The 22,804-nt window shown below is 41.4% G+C and overlaps 1 protein-coding gene across 3 annotated transcripts in view; it reads right to left on the bottom strand.

Annotated features, from left to right (window-relative positions):
• Positions 1-761: 761 nt before the first annotated feature.
• SFXN1 (sideroflexin 1) overlaps positions 762-22,804 on the bottom strand; it is a 40,090-nt gene continuing 18,047 nt past the window's right edge. For 2 of the 3 annotated variants that reach the window (XM_032403748.1, XM_032403750.1), the window contains 9 exons: positions 20,679-20,849; positions 19,841-19,939; positions 18,386-18,461; positions 17,718-17,803; positions 16,216-16,343; positions 14,392-14,441; positions 7,370-7,419; positions 6,904-6,951; positions 2,950-3,377 (listed from right to left, as the gene is read on the bottom strand). In XM_032403748.1, the coding sequence (XP_032259639.1) occupies positions 3,281-3,377; positions 6,904-6,951; positions 7,370-7,419; positions 14,392-14,441; positions 16,216-16,343; positions 17,718-17,803; positions 18,386-18,461; positions 19,841-19,939; positions 20,679-20,849 (805 nt within the window). In that variant the 3' untranslated portion in view covers positions 2,950-3,280. Of the gene's footprint in view, positions 3,378-6,903; positions 6,952-7,369; positions 7,420-14,391; positions 14,442-16,215; positions 16,344-17,717; positions 17,804-18,385; positions 18,462-19,840; positions 19,940-20,678; positions 20,850-22,804 lie in introns of all 3 variants that reach the window. The other variant, XM_032403747.1, reaches the window with a different exon arrangement.

Raw genomic sequence — 22,804 nt, 5'->3', positions numbered from 1 at the left:
ATATTCATCACTACCAAACATAAGCTTATTTTTCTTCAGCTTTCAGTGAAATTCTGCATACACAAAGGAAAGACTAATTTCATTCGAGTATTCCAGTTGTTTACATTTTTGGAGAGGGCTGAAGGCCTGGGTGTCAGATCTTGGCTCCCACTGCAGTTTTCAAGTGACCAGGAGTGGCCTTGAGCTTGCACTTCACCACTGGAAGCCCCGGTTTTCTCATCTGCGAGCAGAGACTTTTCCTACCTCTGTCTCATTCAGGCAAAACCTTAGTTGTCGGACATTTTAACAGGATGGATTCAAGTGTCTCTGTCTGAGCATTTTAATCTGTATTTTTAGTTAGGTTGGGGGTTATCTCTGGGGGAGTTGCTGGGGTTCTAAAATCTTACCATGAACACTGATAAACTGGTATTCTGAATGCACAAGCAGTGTCTCTAGAACAAATAAATACACGCTGGGCAACCATTCACTGAGTTTACTACGTGCCAGGCAATATGCTAACTGCTCTACAGAGACTGTCTCGCTCATCTTTATAATGATTCTATGAGGTACATTCAGTTATTTTCTCCAAAACCAAAGCAAACAAACAAAGCTGAAAGTTATGGAGAATGTAAGTTGCCTAAACACATATATTTTAAAAGTGGGTACAACCAAGATTCTACCGGCTCTGTCTGACTTCTAGACCCAAGCCCTTGAATATAGTTAACTCATTTTTAAGTGACGAACAGAGTTAGGTAGTAAAACAGATGCAGAGACAGGAACAAGAAGGTTAAAATGCTCAACCCTTTATTAAGTCTGGTCATAAGGCACTCCCCAATCCTGGGTTAATTGAGATTCTTCTCTGTGAACTATGTCAAAGGCTAGTTCCACCTTAGAATCTGACAGACAATCTGAGAGCGAATTTACCTCCCCACCGTGTGCAATGGTGTTCGTTATCAGCATCTAAAGCAGAATCACACTTCCCCCTGTGCTCATAACAGACATTCCTGGAATTACACTGTGTGGGGCTGGGAGGGGGCGTGTGCTCTGTGCATATGGTATTCACGAAGGTGGCAGCCTGGGAGCCAAAAACAGGAAAGAATTTCCTGCTGAAGGCATAATACAAACTATCATTCATTGCGAGTTACTGATGGTACCCAGATGTCAAGTCGGAATGAAAGGTACCATCAACTGTGACATAAAAACTGCATTACTCTTTACATACAAATAAAAGAGAGAATTTATTTTCATTCTGAGTTTATTTAACATTTCATCCACTTGAACTGAAATAATACATTGATTCCAACACTGGCGAGACACTGTGCTAATACTGAAATAAAAACTGCCAGTCAGTAAATACGCACAATCATAATTCTTTATAATGTTAATAGAAATATGAATAACTATTTACCATTATAAGCTCATTGCACTTCATGTGGACTTTTCTCCAGAAAAGGTATTTCTAAGAAATCAGCAAAATTGCCAATCTTGGTTCATTTGTTCCTTTTTATAAACCACGATTAAACGATACAGTTAATATTTCTATATAAAAGCATCAAGAGTTGGAAGCTTCAATAAATAATGTTTAAAAAGACACATCTCCATGTTCATTATCCCTTCCTGGTGTGTATAAAGTTTAGTTCATCAATCTTCAAGCCAGTTGTTGATTAATTTCTCAATGAAGGTTAAGATTCTGAGAAGGAGCTACCAGTGAACAGGGGTGGGGAGTGGGGAGGGTGGGGGTAAGAATACTGAGATTAGCTGGGGCAGGTTGTGGGGGGCTTCGGTTTCTCCTTAAAAGCACCCTTAAAAGCACCTCATGGAGATCTGCCTTGAATTTCAGGCTCTTACCACTGTTTAAAGAGAAGCATCTATGGCAATAAAATACATCCAAGGACAGAATGTAATGGGGAAGCTATTTTGCCTCAAATGGTTTAAGACAGAAAATCTAAATGAGAAAATTCTGGTGGCACAAAGGAAGGCTCAGAGTGGCCCCAAGCTTCAGATCCATTAATCCTTTCAGAGAAAAGAGAAACACGGACACAAGGAACACCATTTTTTCTTTATGAGGAAATTCAGTCTGGTCACATTGTCTGGAAAAATCTGTCAAAACTAGCTTCTACATTTTTTTTTCACTTATAAGTCTCTGAATTACAATTGAACTGAGTGGCCTCACTCAACAGAACAACCACCTGGCATATGCCTTGAACATCTTCAGACTTGAAACATAATCTGTTACATTAAATACATGTGAAGCGACTACAAAGGAGGTAAACAGTGGTCCATGGATTCCTTATTGTCAAACAGGGTGGAATGAAGTATAGACTATTCAAGTACAATTCATTCAGTCACTGATTCACATACACATTATTTCTGTATCTTTCTGAAAGCCAAAGAGGTCTATGAGAATGACAAGAAAAGACATGTAGCTAGCTGGAACTGTGCTCTCACTTCTAAAAAAAAAATCAAACAAACCAGATTCAACCCAGTCATACAGCATTGGTATTGAATATACTTCCAAAATTTGACATTTGTACATTTCAGTTATTTGATTATTTGATGTAAATAATTGAATATAAAGTCAACAAGTGCAAGGTAAGATTAACTTCATAGGAATGTAAAACAGAATAAATTTAAGAGTCAACTAAAGAAATCCACCAGCAATATGAATGCATATAGTTGTTTACAGCAGGGATGGCTCATCACATGTGTCTATTACTGTGACTTTTGGGAAGTAGACGCAAGAGCTTTTATCCTATAAATCCTATAAAAAGACTCATCATCTACTTTGGGTTGCCCATTGCCCAAAGTGGAAGCAAATGTCCTTAATATTTACGAGTCATTTTTTATAGCTTAGCCTCAGAGCTTTTGTGTTTTCCCCAATCACTGCTGAGTGATTTGAAACAAGAATGGGATAAAAACTCAATATTTCAAACAGATTTCCTTTTCACTCACTGATAATCAATACATATGTATTGAGCATATACTGAACATCTACTCTATGCCTAGCAGTGCTTTTTAAAACTCTGGGTGAGGGCTGGTATATTGTCTTTGAAAAACAATTACTATAAAAGCTAGAGGAAGGGTATTTCTGTAAATTATATCGTGATTCAAATGTAAGGGAGCCAACAGGTGTCAGGCGCCTGGCCCATACCAGGTGCTGTGCTGTAAGTAGCAGCTTGACTCTAAAAGGCTAATGTGGGTCTTTAAAAGGTTTCTGTAACTGGGAGAACCCGGGTCGAACAGGCTTTTCCTCACCGGGTTTGCAGTAGACGGGATAAGCTGTAGAGTTTCTTCTGCTACTTTACAATCCCTTATTAAAGTATACACGTCGTAATTCAGGATAGGTCTCTTGGATCTTGGCTTGCAACTCAGCCTCCAAGCTTGTCACAGACATGGAACTAGGATAAGGGAGAAACGACACGATTATTACATGGGCAGAGTAGGGAACTAGAATCTGGACACACAGCAGAGAAGGGCCGTCCCCCCCCCCCCCGGCTCCCCGAATCATGACTGGTATTGTAAGACAGAGTCCTGTTTGAAAAATGCCTCCTGTGCCTTGAAAATGAATGCCCAGTTCCTTTTGGAAAATTAATTGTTGCTAATAATCAAAGAAATGCATCTTAAGAGCTCAAAAATTATTAAAAGTTTAAAAACTGTTCATGGCTGGGAAGAAGGCAAGCAACAAGACTCTCAGCCCCTGCTGGTATTGGGAAACAGTGTGTGATAATGCCACTTTCCCAAGGAAAACAATATAAATGTTCACCATTAATAAAAAAGACATATGTACTTAGTGGAATTTTTAACACTAAAAATTCACTTGCATTAATATGCTTTTCTCCACTGTATTAAGAATACATGCTTCTTGCAAACGTTTTAGAAAATACTGAACTGTACAAGAAAAAAACCATCACTCATAGTCACACACCACTGAGCGATGACTTGTTAGTCTTTGCTTTATGCGTTTAAAAAAAGTACTTGAATGTATTAAAGCTTGTTTTTTTGTGACAAATGCATACTTATTATTATATAAAAGTATGAAGAAAAATTGTCCATAATGCTTACTACCAGAAAACCTGGTAATATTTCAATATGTAATTCGTCTTTTAAAAAAATTGTTCTGTAATATAGTTGAGATGTGGGAAAACATGAGATTAAAAAAAAGACAGGATATAGATATATAAACATATGTAAGAAAATAAAAGAAATATTGTGAATATAGGAAAAAAAGTACCTACGTGGTTATGTTCTACACAGTGGGACGTAGAGTAGTCTTAAAATGATGCCACTGATAATGATAATGGTTATGACTTATTGATCATTTGTTGGACCAGATATTATGCTTTTTCATCCTTATAAGAACCCTGAAAGTCAGGTATTATCTTAGTTTTACAGATAAGGAAACTGGAGGGACACTTGAGATTCAAAGCCACGCTCCTAACCAACACGCTATACTGTCTCTTGGTCTTGTTTTTCCATTGATCTAGAAGTACTCATAATTACTCTTAATATATTATAAAGGCCAACTCCGATTTTGGAATTAAAGTTATTCAAACCTTCCTGGATAGTGGGGAGACTCTTTTTTTTTAATCTTCTGGAAGAGTTTGTTTAAAACTGGAGTAATCTGTTTCTTGACAGTTGAGTAAACTCCACCTGTAAAACCACCTAGTTCTTGTGTTTATTTTGTATGAAGAAGTTTAAATAAAACTTCAACTTCCTTAATGGCGATATGCCAATTCAGACTAATTTTTCAGCATTGTTAATATTTTTCCAGGAATTTGTCCATTTGCCTGTTTTCAAATCTACTGGCATAATGATGTTGATAATACTTGTAGTAATATTTGTAGTCACATCTTCTCTTCATTCATAGTATTATTTGTTCCTTTTGTTGTGATTGACATCACGATGATTTTGTTACTATTTGTTACCATTTTGTTACTATTTTCAAGAACCAACTTTTGACTTCCTGGATCCTCCTCTATTTCTTACATCCTTCCTTTCTCTTTCCTTGCAGTTTATTCTTTTTGTTCCTTTTTGACCTTAAGTTGGACCTTTAGTGCTTGATTTTCAGCCATTCTTCCTTTCTAATATATACATTTAAAGCTATAAATTTCTCTCAAAGCAACACTTTTGCTGCTTCCCACAAATTCTGATAAGGAGCGTTTTCATTATTTCTCATGTGTGCAGGAGAATGGATGATTGTGGCGTATTTATACGATGGACTATTATACAGCAGTAAACAGTGAATGAATTTAGCTACATGCAATAATGTGGATGAATCTTAGCTACATGATATTGAATAAAAAAGAACGAGTAGCAGAAGACTATATATAGTATGACACCCTTGCCTAAAAAGTTCCCAAAGAGGCAAAACTAAACAACATCGGGAATATATATATATGTATATATATGCACTATATATATGCATATATATATAATAAAAATTTTTAAATGTAATTGTATTATAAATATGAAATGCAGCATAATGGTTAAATCTGCAGGAGGGAGGGGTATGGGCTGGGAAGAATCTATAAAAACATATAACTTATTGGTAATATTTTTATTTATGAGTGGGCAGTGGATTCATGGGTGTTCATTATATCATTAAAGTAAACAAAATAGGGTCATGCTTGGACCAATGAGCGTAGTGTGTAATGAACCAAGGAATATCAGTAATCCTATTCTATCCAACTGATGAGTAAGAATCAAAAAGAAAAATAAACAAAGGTATAAGCAAAAAAACCAGGAATAAGCTTCATTTAAACCAAGGCCTATGTAGGAAGCTCCTTTATGGGTTTTCAAATCCTTTAATCTCAAAATGGTAACAGCTACCTTTATTAAGGGCTTATCTTGTTATTAGGTATTCTCCTCAGCATTTCACATACACTATTTCTAAGTCACTGAGTACAAGGTCAACTGCTGGACATTGGAATAAACTTTTCTTATGTTGAGTCCTGAGCTTCTGGAGTTTGAAAAGTAAATAGGTGTAATTACCCCTCTTTCGATTTGAGGAAATGCATCTGTAGTGGGCTTAGAGAATAAATTGTGAAGGTCCTGCCCCCTCCCAGGGGGTATGGCTCTAGGCATCAAGGTGATTTCGAGGCTCCTTTTCCTTGGGATTTAATGCCCTATTTAAGACCAGTAGGAGTCAAAGATGGATGTGAAAGAGCAGATAAAGGTGGAGTGCTTTATCAGGTGGCGTGGACATGATAAAGTTAGTTCCAGTACCCCTCATTGTCCTTTGAAAGCCTCAGGCATGAAAGACCCTATGTCTGGGGCCTAATGGCGCATGGGGTATTACAAAGGCAGGAGCCTGGTAACCCTTAGACAAAGGCCAAACAACAAAATGCTGCTCTCTCTGCTTTCATGTTGGATCAGCAAGAGGCTGAAGACCTAGATTTATCCCATGCTGATTTATGCCCATCAATCCAGTTCTTACATCAAAAGCGGGATTTAAGGGTAGCTTGTGATGACAGTACACAATAAGGATTTTAAGGCAAGAAACTAAATAGGAAGAGGGGCAGCAAATAAACCAACCATCGAGGCAAAGTGCATATAACCGCTGTCCCTGGGGCGGACCTTAAATTCGAACATGTCTGTGTTGTAGCTGCACTGGCCAATGGATTGGATGAGAAGAAGCCATATTTAAATTTTTTACAAAAGCAAATTTGTACCAGAGTTAACCTGACTCTTACAAACGAATAAAGCATTTTCAAATGTAATAGTAGAGCGGGATAAAGAGAGTTCTGAAATTAAACAGATGTGTGTTTGACTTCTGCCTCTATCTCTTCCTTTTAGAGACTTGGCTTCATTAATCTTTTTGAATCTCAACTTCCCTTCAAGTGAAACGGAATAACAGCACCTGTGTCTTCAACCGGTTTTTAGGATTAAAACTCGTGATCATTCCGAAGAATAGCAAATACATACCTTTTCTGAGGAAATAGAGCACAACACAGAGGTGTAGCAAATACCAAACTAAAAAAAAAAAAAAAAAAGGAAAAAAAAGACAAATCAGAGCATTTTCAAATGGATGACTTTCAGATTCTTCTTCTATTTTACTTTTATAACAATCCCCTTTCTTTCGAGCATCGTATTTCCTTATAAAGTATGTCCTGTTTGTGTAATTTTATTACCAAGGACTGTCAAGATAATTTAAACAAAAAACATCAGAGAGATATCAGGAGTTTAAAAAAAGAATCATGCAAATAGTCCCAAACATTGTAGGTTTCTCTTTACTTCTATCTAATTTTGGGGACCATAAGTTCCAGATGTTCTGGGATGGTCTCACTTTCAAAACTTGTGTCCCACATTATCTGCCCATTCCTTCACCTTTCATAGGCTGTGTATTTACCTTTAAAGAAGAAATTAATTATAAAAAATTAATTCCACTCACCAAAAGCCAACTAATCCAACTTGAATAGGTGCGCTCATCCATGGGAACCTCTGTATTGAGAGAGAAATTATTTTGAATACTTTTCATACAGAGACAATTTCTTCTGCTGATTAATAGGGAGGAAACTCTCCAGGTTACAAGATCCGGATTAGTGAAATTTGGGGTAACACTGCAACAAGCGTGTTAGTCCTGACTTCCTGTAGCCTCCTTGACCGGTCAATGAATGCACATGCAAAGATCAAGTGGCTTCTCAGTTTTTTCTCTTGCACATACCGTCTGAGAGATGCCTGGCTCTGAACACGTGGAGGAATCACTACCTCCTGCGGGGGGAGGTAGCACAGACTGGTGCGCAGGTTGGAAGACAGCCAAACCTGTACTCAACTCTCTGCCCTGCCGCCTGGTTCGCGACTGTGGGGACAGGGCAGGCAGAACCCAACCTCTCCAAGCTTCGGTTTCCTTCGCTGCAAAATGAGGATCGCAACAGTAGCCTAAAAGTGTGTGGGAGATGTGCCAGGTAACATTCGTAAAGCACCCAGGACGGAGCCCAGAGCGTAGCAGAAACCCAGCAAACATTTCCCTCCTCCCCTGCAGCTTCCCTTTCTTGCTTTTAGTTGCTGTCAATATGGTTAAAACTACTGCTGGCACAGAAAATTTTTGCCTGTCACTTTTTTTTGTTTTTTTAATGGAAATGAATGAGTTGGTTGGTCTTTTGGAGAATAAGCACTGTTAGATTTTTAGTTTTCAAAAAGGAGTGGTACCAAAACATGTGATACAGAGAACGATGGGATAGATGTTCTAGAAACAAGGCCCCTGAAACAGCGGCAGCTGAGTTGTGAACTGGTTGTTATGAAATCGGCCAACTTAGTGCAGAGTCAACACAGGCTGTTAAAAGATCATGATCCCAAAGAAGCTTGCATGAGAGGCGTACCCTGGTCCCCGAGAAGACTCCTCTGGCGAAAAGGTACGTCACGCAGGTTAACGTGAGGGGAGAGAGGCAAGTACTAGAGAGGAAGGGAGAAATGTCATCAAGAGGGGACAGGCCCACCCCTCAAAGGACAGCAAGAAAAGGACATATTGTATCTTGGGTAACTGGCCCTGTATGATGATATGGATTTTCATACAGAGATGTATATCCTCGCCCCGGCATTTCCCAGATGTGACATCTGCACTGGGTGATGGGAAGGCAGACTAAGTACTGAAGGAGATTTTGTGGAGGATGAACTTGAGCCCCTGAGAATGGCCTTCTGATTTCAAGTGGGCTCTTGTCTGAAGCAAACAGGGCTAACCTGTTATCTCAGGGAACAGTTGCGGGTAATCTCAAAGAAGGATGTGTATGGGCGGAAGGCGGACTGTGGCTCGTGCCGAAGGTTTCGATGGAAAGGCTCTGAGTAATGACAAGGATCCTGGAGAATTCTGACTTAACCCAACCTGGATGTCATCCCAGAGTCTCCCGACTCCTCTCCAGCACGCCATTCACTTGATTCACCCCTACTTCTTAAATAGCACTCAGCCTGAGACTCAATTAGTGAGCGGTGGATGTCTGGTCTTCCCCTACATACTCACACACTTAAAATCGTGCAAACAGAGAATACTGTAAATAAAAGTTTCAATGAATTAAAGAGAGTAATCGTAAGTATAAAAAAAATATATTTAAGAGGTAAAAGCTCGAAAAGTAATATGACCCTAAAGTCTTCCTTCCCCCAGGATCTTTTTTCTAATAGCTTTGCTGACATACAGTAAACTGCAAGTATTTGCAGTTTTTATACATGTATTCAGCCGTGAAGCCATCCCCATGATCAAGGTCATGAACATATCCGTCACCCGTAATGCTTTCCTTGTTCCTTGTGCCCTTGGCAATTCCTCTCTCTCTCCTAAACCCTGCACCCATTCCCTGGCAACCTCTGATCTCCTTTTTGCCACTATATATCAGTTTATATTTTCTAGAATTTTATGTATGGTATCTATTTTTTGTGTAATTGTTTTGAGATTAATTTGGGTGGTTGCATGTATCAGTAGTCCATTACTCTTCCTTGCTGAGTGAGGTATTCCACTGCATGGATACAGCACAATTTGGTAATCTATCCTCCTGCTGATGAACATTTGGGTTGTTGCCAGTTTTTGGCTATTGCAAATGAAGCTGCTGTGAACCATTCGTCTTTTATGGACATATGCTTTCATTTCTCCTAGGTAAACACCTAGGGGTGGAATGGCTAGATCAGATGGTAAGCATCTATTTCACTTTTTAAGAAACTACCAAACTATTTTCCAAAGTGGTTGTACCATTTTTCATTCCCACCAGCAAGACATGAGAGTTCCAGTTCCTCCGCATCCTCACCAACACATGCTATGGTCAGTCCTTTTGGTTTTAGCCATTCCTGTAGATGTTTAGTGGTGGCTCATGTAGCTTTAATGTGAATTTCCCCAGTAAATAAAGATACTGAGCATCTTTTCATGTGCTTATCTGATACAGATATGTGTTTGGTGAAACGTCCATTCAAACCTTCTGCCCATTTTTAAAATTGGGTTGTTTTCTTAAATGAGTATTGAGTGATTTAGATCTTCTGGATATAACTCTATTATCAGATACAAGCTTTGTATAGATTTTCTCCCAGTCTATTTATCTTTTCATCTTTTATAGTTTTCAAAAAACAGAATTTTACCATTTTGATGAAGTCCAATTTATCACTTTTTCTTTTATGGACTGCCTTTGGTGTTGTGTCTAAGAAATCTTGGCCTAACTCTCGATCTCAAAGATGATCTATTATATTTTTTTGCTAGAAGTTTTACAGTTGTTGATTTTTACATTTAGAGTCTACGAACCATGGGGAATTAATTTTTACATATGATATAGTCAATTCCCTATACATGGCCCACATGCCAGGCAACCTGATCGTCCATAAGTCTCCCAATAAGCCATGCTGTGTGACCTCTCTGAGCTTCTGCAAAGCATGTACCCTTGAGCCGTCCCCTTCAAGACTCTGCCACCCCCTGTAGTTGAGGGAGACACCTCCTCTATTCCCTCTGTGCTGTAACCACCAAGTATTACAACCACTGCCCTGTGCCTCTTCCCATCACTGTGCTATATGGTCCCTGCGAGCAGGGCTCAAGCCCTGTTTCTATGACTCAAGCACCTAGCACATTGCTTGGCACGTAACAGGCACTCAGCAAAGGGCAGGTGAGTCAATAAATAAATGAGTGAATGGATAAATAAATGCAACACTCACATTTAATTAACAGGAAGTCCTGAAAAATCTACAGAGTAGACAGAGCAGTCTACCTTTATTAAAGGGAATATGGAAGAAGTAGAACTTAAGGAATGAGGAACTATTATCTGACCCAAACCATATTAACTTGACTTATTCCCAATGAAAGTGCCAGCAAGGTAAAGAGACCACAGGAGTTGGTCTCTTTAGAATGGTTCAAGAATGGTTCAAGAATACCATTCTTCGAAGGGCCAGATGTTCAGCAGTGAGCTTTCTGGTTTATTGCAAAGATTTCTGGGAGTCACATGCCCACTGCTGATGCTTTTTTTCCAGCACCCCACTTGGGGAAAGATAGGGGGAGGGACGAATCACACTGAATGCTCCCCAAGCTCATAAAAAGCCAAGAAGGTTCAATTTGTTTCATGCTTGCAGAGGAGTCTGGTCATGTCCAAGGTAAAAGCCCAGATAAGTACACCCTTACAAAGGGGCACAGCCAGCCGCTGGGGCTGTGGGAACAAGCAGGGGGCCAAGTGAGGCAGACACCACCCACGTGGACGTCATGAGCTGCTGTAGAAATTATCTCGGGAGCCTCTGTAGAAGGGGCACGGTAAAGCCTGCCTTTCCTGATGCATGTGAAAGTGCTCTGAAGATGGAAATATATGGATAGTAATACAAGCCACCTCTGCCTATGTTTTAGCAATAGCTAGACTATCAGTTAAGTCCTATGGAACTCTCTACGTGGGCAAAATGCAGTATTGCAGGGTAAGGCCACGCTGCACTTGGGGAGTGGTATGTGTGTACGAATAGCTCAACAACAGTCTGCCATTCCTTTTTCAAAGCAACATCCTCCACTGAGGTCTGCAGCACGACAGCTACAACCAGACCCCCTGTGGGTGGCGGGACGCTGGGACTGAGTGTCAGCCACTCTGACCACCACTCCCGACCTTGCCACGGGGCTTCTGAGGCCAGTGGTCTCTCCCAGCTCCCCGTGAGGCCCTTCACTGTTGGCAGTGGGGCAGACAGAGGGCTGCTTCGTCAAGGACAGGTGAGGTGGCACATCTCCAAGTTATCACTAACGTATACGGTATCAAGCAAAGCTAAAAACCGTATGCTGAGGTGGGAGAGGAAAACACAATATGCATTCATTCATTAATGTGAAAAAGCCCACAACAGAGTGACAATGGGGAGCTAACTGCTTGTATCATTTGCCGGGTCCCTCACGTCGAAAATGTTATTAGGCTCTATCTGCAGCAGTCTCCATCCGTCAGAGCAAGAAAATGATGCGAGATGCCCAACTGGGTCTTCTGTCCAGTGTCTGTCACTCGGAGATCAGAGTAACTCCGGCAACTTTTCCGACAATGCTGAGACCCCAGGAGCGCCAATGCACACCTGCACTAGGAGAAGAATGTACCGACCTCATTTCGTGTTTTCCCCAGTGACCTAACTTTTCAGCATTAATGGAGCTTCAAATGCAGACTTTCTCATAGAATTTCTGGAATCCCCAGCCATGATCAGGACACATGTTAGCAGCCAGAGTATGCCCAATACCCGCAGGCCAGAGCCGGACTGCAGAATAAAGTACCACCCGCAGGGGCAGCTGGTGAGATTCAGAGCCTCCAATCCAGAAACAGGCTGCGGAGACCCTTCTGCTAAAGAGGTGTTGGGTGGCATTTGAGAGGCAGAGAGAAAAGACTGGGTAGGCCTCAGCAATGGGGATGCTGCCACCGAGAGTGGCCTCCCATCTGCTTTCACGGTTACCTGCAGATTCAGGACAATCATAAGCTTGTTGCACTGTTGGTGGATGAGCCACACTTAGTACTCCTCTCTTGCAAAAGCTGTCACTTTTATTTCAGACAAACTCACATCAGATGACAATTTCCAAGCCTTGTAACTCACCTAGACATCTGGTCTTGCTTTAAAAACCTGAATTTTGCTTCAATTCAACCCGGGGGGTGGGGGGTTAGGTTTATTTTGATCCTCCATTGCTCCTGAAGTTGGCATGCCATTACCTTAGGAGCTAACAACCAGGTAAGTCAACAGGTTGCCTGGGTCAACACATGCCCTCGCTGAACTACTAGAATCCTAATCCTAATGGCTTCCCAGATTAAGAGCTGGTAGAGAAGAACGCAGGGCATCAAGTCAATGTCTGCAAAGTTATGGATGTACTGGATGGGCCACTTCCTACTAGTATCCTGGAGAGTGATACTGACAAACCCCATTTAAATTAACTTAATAGGTTTCTTCCCCCAAAGCCTGAATCCACTTCCCATAAGTAAAGCAGGGATGGACAGAGGAAAGAGCACTAATTTTTTTCAGATTATCTGAAAATCACGGAGATGTCAAAGCTGATGAATTTCATTATGTGTATACAATTTGGTAGTTTTAGGATATAGTTAATGTTCCAGTACATAAACTAATCCATTAGCAGCTTTTAAGAGTTAATCCTTTTCTAAGTTTTGCACCAGAAAGAGATTTGGGCAAAACTTTGTCATTAATTCTCAAAAGAAGAGCTTAGTGAAGTAGGTAAAATGTCGGATGAGTCCACGATGACATTTTGGTCTATAGCAATAGCTTTACTGCTTCCATATATATAACTGTTTTGTATTTTGGGACTGTTCAGTAGCTACAGAGCCACAACAACACGACTGCACAATTCACACCGACGTGTAAGATTGCTAGAAGAGGATGCGCAGGGAATAGAATTCTTCCATGTGCCCAAAGCACCCAAGAAAGAATATGAGAGAAGGTGCTGCAGAGAGGGGCCCCTTTCCCTAACATGGGGTTGGGGCACTGACAGGTGACAACCTGGCTACATGGGTCAAACGAAGCACTCAACATTACTGTTTCCTCATAGTAGACTTTTCCGGCTTACTTCTCGAAGAACATTCTTATATTTAAAGTGTTTATGAAGTGTTCGCTTAGTGTTGACTGTAGCTTTCCTTCTGGGGCGCATGGGGAGTATACGGGTCAGTGAACACACCTGTCACACATTTAGAATACTCCTAAGCGATGAAATCATTCAGGAAGTGCTTGGCTTGTGAACTATGTCCTTTTATAAAGCTTTATCTTGTTCCCTCGATGTTACAGTTCTGTTTCTAAGACCCAAAACAATTCAGCCAGGAGAGCTGTGGTCTTCCCCACAACATACCTGCTCCTCCAGCGAGGAGCGTGGCTCCTTTCTCTTGGCAGATCTAACAATGCCACTTTCCAAACCGCATGAGCCAAGTGAGTCACCCTATTCTACCGTATCCCACTTGTGAAAGAACTGGAAAATGAGGGTGACGCATGAACACTATTGCTTTACACCGGGAAGCTACAAAAAGCAATGTAGAAGCATCGAGAGTCCTTGGTCACAATGTGACCTTGAAGGGAGGTGGCTGATAAAATTAATGAATTACTAGATATGATCAGCAAAGAAAAATACACCGGGCACTATATTCAGGGTCCTACAAAGCTACTACTCCAAACTCTTCATTTCTGATAGTATGTGTAGTGACTTATAAACACATCATTCCAAATTCACACAATCTCTTCATTATCACCTAGCTACACATCCAAGTGATGACTAAGATAAGCTGTAACTGAGTATAACCTCTCAAGAGGAATGGGCACCCACCTTCATTTACAAAAGCTTTCTCAAATACCTGAGATCAGAAGTAAAATGTTCCCGGAAACATCTTTTTATTTAACGTAAGTGCCCAAGTGCCAATGGCCTTCAAATTCTTCACTCACTGTGTAGGAAATATTCTGTATTGTTTGAAGTCTGGAAAGGAACTGAAAGGATTGAGACAAAGATTAATAGAACTGGGGCTTGCTTACCTTTAGGAAGGCTTTCTTCTCCAAAGTGTTCATGATAAATGGAGGGATAGCTGCAAGTAAAGATACATCCATTTAAATCTTTCTTTAATATTTATTTTCAGCTCACATCTTTTTTAACCATTTTACAAAAGGCTTATGTCACTTTTAGGCTATTTTCACACTGGCAGAGTGAAATTACTTGCATTAATTCTTTGAAATATTTTAGCATTTAAAAAAATTAAAAACAATGTAATGCTCATTACCAGCCAGAAAATTTTATAATCTGGAAGAGAACTTTACATTTAACTTTAAATATGTAACAGTACAAACATCAGGAACTTTCCCCTTCTGTGCTAATTAAACAAATGCAACCTCCCCCAGGCATCCATCCCACGTGGAGTCCAGTAGAAAGATTCTGCCTTAAGAAAAAGATTCCTGCCTTGAGGAAGAAAAGTTACGTAACTTCTCCGAGCCTCAGTTTTCTGTTTTCCTCATCGATAAAATGGGGAGAATTCTATCAAACTGGCTGTGAGACGGTTGGAGACAATAATGGACATAACTCCTCGGGTAGTGGTAGTTCATTTATTATTTACTCACAGTTTCTATCAGACTGAACTGTCACATCAACCACTTCCATATGGCAATTACCTCTATAGATTCCACTGGGACAGAAAGGTTGTATTTCTTCTCTGGGGACTAAATAATGTTTAAAATAACCAAGCCTCTAAAAGTAGATCCATTGGGCTGGCTGAGCTCCCAAGGGAAACCTCAGATTTCAAAATGAGAAAGAACAAAACCCAAACCAAAAGCAAATGCAGGGTAGAGGTTGGAGTTGCAAGCCTGCTGTCGGCAGATGTGGAAGTCGGGCGTGGTGGGCGTGTTGGCGCCAGACCCTGGGGACCCCCGTCTGTTTCACGACCCCCGTCTGTGTCTAATTCCCACAGTGCACCCACCCCCACAGCGTGCACCGCTGTCTCATGAGGACGCCAAGGGGTTTCTTTGTTCAATCGATTAACGGTGGTTAAATTGGATAATCCGAATTATCTGGGATTATAACTGACACCACTATAATGTCCCTACTCCTACTTGTGCGCTGATGAGATTCACAATGACAAAAGGAACTTAAAGACAACAAAAGATACTAGCAGGACAACCTGACAACAACTGATTAAGTGTGCCTCTTTTGAGAGCTTGGTTAATAGTCAAGTGCTTTCTGCATTCAGCTTAGATGATGAAATTAATCCTACTAATTTCAAATTTTTTCTGTAATGAGCACTAGACTTCCCAGGCCCTCTGTTTCCTGAGTAAGTCTGAGAATCTTCTCTCGGCCTTTGGTTTGAGGGTGGCTCTAGGAAGCCCTAGGAGTGGGTTACATACAATGCAGATTTTTGACTGTGGGTCATGTCGACTCCAAGCCCTAAGGACAAAACTGAGTAGAAGCTTGGCATACATCTTAATAGCTGCTCTAACCAACCCAACCTGGTTTGTATTCCAAGGGTTTCTAATCGATACAAATAAACCTTCAGTAGAAATTATTCTGATTCAAGAACTTTGAGAAGTTTCTTCTCAAGATGTACGAAAATCAAATTCTTTGCCTTCAAGTTCTCATCGCCCATACTGTTGCCGCCTTGGTCCAAACCAGCCCCATCACTGACCTGCTGTAGCGTGCCAGCCTCCTGGCCAGTCTCCAACCATCACTCTTGGCCCTCTTCACTCTGCTCCTGACACGGCCCCCAATGTCATGCCGCTAAAGCCCAAGGATTACACCACTCCCCTGCTTAAGCTGCGCTGTGGCTTCCCGCCCCTCAGACTACAGCCAGGGCTCGGTGACCAAGAGCTACTAACCCATGCCCGGGGCTGCCATGAGAATCCGAGAGACAACTACTTGTGTGATGGCTTGTTTTGCAGCATTGGCCGACTCGCCCAAGCGGTTCCCATTCTCATCTGTGACAGGAATGCCAACTTTGAGTTCCCTGCCGAGCAAAACACAGGCAAAGAAGTTCACAGATACCTTCATGAAAACGGCTGGAAACAGCACTGTGCTACGGAAGACCAAGTCCCTACTGAATCCAAATACCCGCTTGAGTGTCAGTTTTGGCACTAACAGGTCTATTTTTATTTTTTAAAGATTTTATTTATTTATTTGAGAGAGAGAGAGAGCAAGCAGTGGGGAGGGGCAGAGGGCGAGAGAGGAGCAGGGAGCCCGACATGGGACTCGATCCCAGGACCCTGGGATCATGACCTGAGCCGAAGGCAGATGGTTAACCGAATGAGCCACCCAGGCGCCCCTAACAGGTCTATTTTTAAATACCACGAACAAGTCTAATCCTTGTGTGGTAGGCACAAAAGTAAAGTAACACGGGGAGCCTCGGTTGAGCATCCGACTCTTGATTTCAGCTCAGGTGGTGATCTCAGGGTTGTGGGATCAAGTGCAGAGTCTGCTGGAGATTCTTTCTCCCTCTCCTTTTGCCCCTCCCCCTGCTCACTCTCAATCTTTCTCTCAAATAAATAAATAAAATCTTTTTAAAAAAAGGAAAATAACACTAGTAAACTCCATGAAAAAAAGTGCTGCATTTTTTAACAACAATATAATTCAAAGGGTGAATATGCTAACTTAAAGATTAGGCTAATTTCTATGCTCACATGCAAATCTGAGCAACTTCCCAAATGAAAGACACATATAATACATGGCATTACTAAGTAAATTAACTATACTGACCCAGGAATCACTAGTATATGGCACCACTGGATAGTTAACGCCAGTTACTAACACTAAAATTTGATTAACACTTGATCTTAGCCAAAAGGCCGAGAAGTGATTACTAACACTAAAATTATAGCTCCTATTGTTACCCTGTTTTTTGTTATCCATTCCAAAATGCTTTTTCTTGTTCTTTCTTCTCTTTTAATTTCTGTCAGTTCTATAAAATACTTCCAAAAATGTAGATTAATATTTTAAACCCAGTAAGACAGTTCTGGAGTGGTGGGGGTACCTATTTTAGAGAATAAACTTTCTGTGCATAGACCTTCTTTGCCTAGCTCTACAACAACTAAATGTTAGTTTGAGATATATGTTTTAAACTTTTTATTACACAGAAGTAGAAAGAGTATTCTAACCCCCCACATAGTCATCAGCCTACTTCAATAATTAGCAACTCATGGCTAAGCTTGTTTCATTAATGGACCCATCCCTGTGCCCACGCCAGATTACTCTGAAGCAAACCCAGGTCCCATATAATTCCACCTGTAAATATTAAAATGAACTGTTAAAAGTTTCAACACCACTAATTATTATAAGACTCTACTGTCAAGCACCAGTCCTTTCTAAGACTGCATATGAATCTTACCTTTGCCTCATTAATGGGATATTAATGCAATTAGCAGCAGCTACGGCAGCAAAGGGAACAAAACGTCCTATGAGTGGTGAGACATGCTGCAGAAAAAAAAATCCCAAAAGCATTATTTTACTTTGCCCGGATGACTGAATGCAAATACTTATTTCTCCTTGAAAACTGCTAAAAACACAGTCTCTTTTGTATGGAAACTCAGGCCAAGGGTACTTTCAAAACTTGTTCCCTGGTGGTGGTTGTCGATTTCCAGCATGGGCGCACTGGGACAAGACATGCTTCCCAGACATCGGCCAGACTGGCCTGGCTGACGGACTGGGGGGCTTTGGAGTCGCAGGGTCTTGAGTTCAGGCGCTGGCGTCTCCACCTCTCGAGAGGTGTGGGCGCGGGCACACTCCTGGCACACAGCCTCTAGTGGGCAGCCAGGGTCGGGGAGCACTGGCACGTAAGACGCAGTGCCAGGGACAGACCAGGGGCTTGGCAGAGGGTGCTGGTGACAGCCTTTCCGAAACTCATCGGAAGACCCAACTGAGATAGGCAGGCGAAGATAATGATGGTAATAAGAAAGTCCTAGGACTTGAACTATTTTGAGAAATAATCGAGAGACTTGAGCCAGGCGGACGAGAACAAATTAAGAAGCCTAACTAGGGAAATAAAAGTCCGAGCACCTTGGTTAATGCGTTGAGTCCTAGAGCTGTTGCCACAGCACCAGTTGTCGCGGAAACGTAAGCTGTTCCCAGTTCACTGAAAAGAAAGAATAGTGCATGAAAAACAGGTGCACACCAGGAAACTTGGGTTCGACAGTTTTTGAGTAAACGAGGGGACAATGTGAAAGAGCATGATCAAGAAGGGAGAGCCCACAAAACAACACTCACTATCACTCTACAAACAGCCAAATGCAGACCGGAAGCAAGCAGCCCCGGGCAGAGTGGCCTTCCTCACAGACAAGCCGACCAGCAGCTTCAGCAGCGGCTGTAGGGAGTAGGTACTGGGGGGGTGGGGGTGGGGGTGGGGGGTGGACCGAGGGGCCGTGAGCGTGCAGGGAACAGCATCTTGGCCTAAGTGTGGGCAGCATGTCTACCTAAATAAAAAGTACTTCTCAAAATATAAATACACATATTGGAAGTAAAACTGTCATACTGCTGTTCTTAAAATTATAACTTATTGTATCGTAATACTAAAAGTCCCATCTGCAACAGGCAGTTAAGCACAGCTGTTTTATTTTAAATTAAGTTTTGGGGCATCTGGCTGGCTCAGTCCATTAAGCATCTACCTCTGGATTTTGGCTCAGGTCATGATCTCAGGGTCGTGAAATCGAGCCCCGCGTTGGGCTCTGTGCTGGGTGTGGAGTCTGCTTGAGGTTCTCCATCCCTCTACCTCTGTCTACCTCGTACCTCTGCCTTGCAAGCTGTCTCTCTAAAAAAATATAATAATAATAAATACAAATAAATAAAATAAGTTTTAATTCAAAGGGTTGGAAGAAATGAAGGTGTGATAAACACTGTGGCGGCAAGATTTCTACAGCCTTTGTTCCATATGGTGACAAAAGAACACTATGGACTGTCAGAGGCCATTTAAAGTGACAAAAAAGAAAACACTTTGAAGTGTTCTCCAAGCTGAGCTAAAAGTTTTGGTTCACTAATCACTTTAGCCAGTCCAAACAGTTTATTACAGGAGGCAACATTTTAAACGTGTTCACCTTCTGTTTGGCTCTAGAGATGGCTTCTTTAAAGACAAATCCTAAATAAAAGTCCCCTTGGTTTCTGCAGAGATTACGCTCTTGATGCCGCTACTTTTGATGTTGTTACCTGGCCACGGGCTCAGGGTAGATGGGGGCACAGCCTGTCGTCTGCCACGGCCCGGCCCTCAACTGCCCACCTTGTGTTCTGCACGGGGAGCCTGAGGGTGTGGGAGACAAATCCACCTACCAGGGTCCCTAACAGCAAGAGTCATGTCTGTGAAGGTAGGCTGGACAAGACGGTCATCTTGATGGGAAAGGAGGAGAAGAAACGCTACTGGAAAATATGCCCCATGATATTCTGACCAATATCAACAGTTTATACACCACCAAATGAAATGCACACTGGGCAAGTGCAGAGAACGATTAACTCTTACAGTCTTACTTTACAGTGAGGGGGGCGTCTCCACTTCTGTTGGTGTAATTGACCACGGCGTTGAAGGACTGGTTAATCCACTGCCAGAACAGCACGGCCGGTGTCGTCCTAAAACAGAGCGATCCGTCACACACCGGCCATCGCCTGTGACCTAGCCGCTGTGCGGAACAGAAAATGTGAACACCAGTAACCACAGAGGAGATGGACTGCGGAAGGAGAGCGCTAGGTCAAAGACCCTGCGTTCTGCGTCGAAAGCTTGGGACCTGCGTGGCGGGGCCAAAGTGCATCCTCTGATTCTCAGCATCCTCCTTCTTTGGATATGGGTAAGCCCAAGGTCAAAGGGCTATGGTGAGAATCAAGTCCTCCTCCTTAAATTTGATCTTAAATCTGTAGAGAGCCTGGCATACAGTAGGCGCTCAACAAATGTCAGGCCCCTTCTCTTGGGGAAAAAAGCCAGCTGTCTGCAGGCGAAGTAGCCCTGATCCCTCCTTATGGCACGTGCAAGCCTGCATGTCTGTGTCTATGGCTACATCTACACTTACATCTGTGACTTATGAGTGGATGAAAAAGAGAATTTGCTTAGAGACTTTTAAATTTTCTTTCTCCATCTCATTTTCTTTTGGGTGTTAAGAGTTAGAGGAAAAATTCAGTCTCCTTTTGAATGACAGAGAGAATACTATTTATTTAGCACCAGGAAAAGTTAAAGCAACCCCCTAGAGTTGTGACATTTATATAAAATGGAACTCAATGTGAAATGACATTTATTTCAATAAAACTATTTATACACAAAAATGTACTTTAAGCTCTGTAATATAAAATGAACTGTTGTTATATTTCCATGACTTACCTATAAAATGTCATCATACAACCTGTGATGGTCATGTTCATTGGAACCTGAGCTGACATTCTTCCTATCAAAATCATCTTCTCACCCGTGTCGGGATGAAAAGCTGAATCATAGACGTACTTTGCTCTCCATAATTCATTTTCTGTAAGACCTGGAGGAATAATTCCTTGCCTAGGGAAATAAGAAATAACAAGGGAACTGTTCATTTCCAATAGCTCACCAGTGCTCTAGAGACATGTAGCTAGAAAGTTTTTAAGTTTACCCTTACCTAAAACAACTGTGCCTGCAGTGAAATTTTAGTAACACAAGAGACAGTAGACACAATGAACATTTCAAACCCATGTATCTCAACTGGTCTGTAATTTTGAAAAACAAAAACTTATCTTGTATCTTGAAGTATTCAACTTTGAAATATTCCTTGTTTTAAATGACGTATTTAAAAATGTATTTTGAACTTTGTAAACTCTATAATATTTTCAACCAATTAGACAAAAGCTGTGGCAATCAAGAACATTAATTAATTATTATACCTACAGTTTGAAACCCTAGATTAGAAAGGCTCATTATTTTATCTTGTTATCAAAGAAACACGTTTATTGCTAAAAATTTAGAACATACAGACATTCATTAGTGCAATTAAAATCATTCAAGCCTTTCACTACTCATTTCCACTGATACTGTTTTGTGAAGACACAGCCACGGTCTTGCAGGATCTGTATGTGCCACTTAGGATCTCTATAAACACCATACCTGTTGCTTTACGACCACCTCTTTAAAATGAGTAATATTCTGTAAACGCTTTTCTGTATCTTTAGAACTTCTTCTATACCACCTGTACTGGGTTGAATAGTGTCCCCCCAAATTCATATCCACCCAGAACCTCAGAATGTGACCTTATTTGGAATCAGGGTCTTTGTGGATATAATAGTTAAAACGAGGTCATGCTGATGAGGGTGAGCCCTAAATCCAATGACCAGTGCCCTTATAAGCCAGCCACGTGCAGACTAAGAAGGTCCTGTGATGTCAGAGGCAGAGACTGGAATAATGTAGCTCCAAGTCAAGGAACATCAAGGAACGCCTCAGGCCACCAGAAGCTGGAAGAGGGGAGGAAAGATTCTCCCCTAGGGCCTTCAGAGGGAGATGACCCTCCCAACACCGTGGTTTCAGACTTTAGCCTCCAGAACTGCAATAGAGCAAATTTCCGTTGTTTGAAGCCACTCAGTTGGTGGTAACTGGTTACAGCCACCTTAGGAAACTAACACATCATCCTTTTAAATGCTTCAGTCTTCCACCGCATGATTATAAGATAGATTATCCCAATCCCTATTGTTGGGCACTTTAATTGCTTCTAATCTCTTCCGTTTGTAAAGGATGAGGAAGTCAATCTCCTTACAAATAAATCTTTCCCCTGCATCCAAGATTAATCAGAAACAAAGGAGTACATTTGCTGAGACAAAAGTTATGTAAAATACTGAGGCTGTCAATACGCCTTTTGTCCTTTTTCTCTACTTGAGTACGTCTGTTGATTGTCAGGGTGGCAGCACCCTCACTGTTTAAGCGGATCACATGTAAACTTGACCCGCTGTGGGTAGATCTTGTTAGTTGTGTTTAGCTGCTCCCCTGAACGTTACTATCTTGATGTAGTCAGGTAGGAACAAACGAAGTCACTGACTAGAAAGGCCTGACCCACTTCAGGGTTATACAAATATTCACCTCTATGTCTTGCACTTTAGTAACAGGTTTTTTGTTTTTTTTGTTTTTTTAATTGTCACTGAGGTTTTTAATTTATTTGGGATTTATCTTAAGATATAAAAATGTGAAACTTGCTTAACTTGACTTTTCCATTGGCTGCTCTGCCACCCTAATACCAAGATTTAAATGCTACAGTCATCATGGGTTGAGATTCTTTGAATGCTGGGCGTGGCTTTGGGGTTTTCTTTTTTTTTTCCCTTTTTTAATTTTTAAAAAATTTTTTATTGTTATGTTAATCCCCATACATTACATCATTAGTTTTTGATGTAGTGTTCCATAATTCATTGTTTGTGCATAACACCCAGTGCTCCATGCAGAACGTGCCCTCTTTAATACCCATCACCAGGCTAACCCATCCCCCCCCCCCCCCCCCC

This window comes from Phoca vitulina, unplaced genomic scaffold (genome assembly GCF_004348235.1).
Source record: "Phoca vitulina isolate PV1807 unplaced genomic scaffold, GSC_HSeal_1.0 scaffold6, whole genome shotgun sequence".
NCBI lineage: Eukaryota > Metazoa > Chordata > Mammalia > Carnivora > Phocidae > Phoca > Phoca vitulina.
This window is presented reverse-complemented; position numbering and strand designations above follow the sequence as displayed.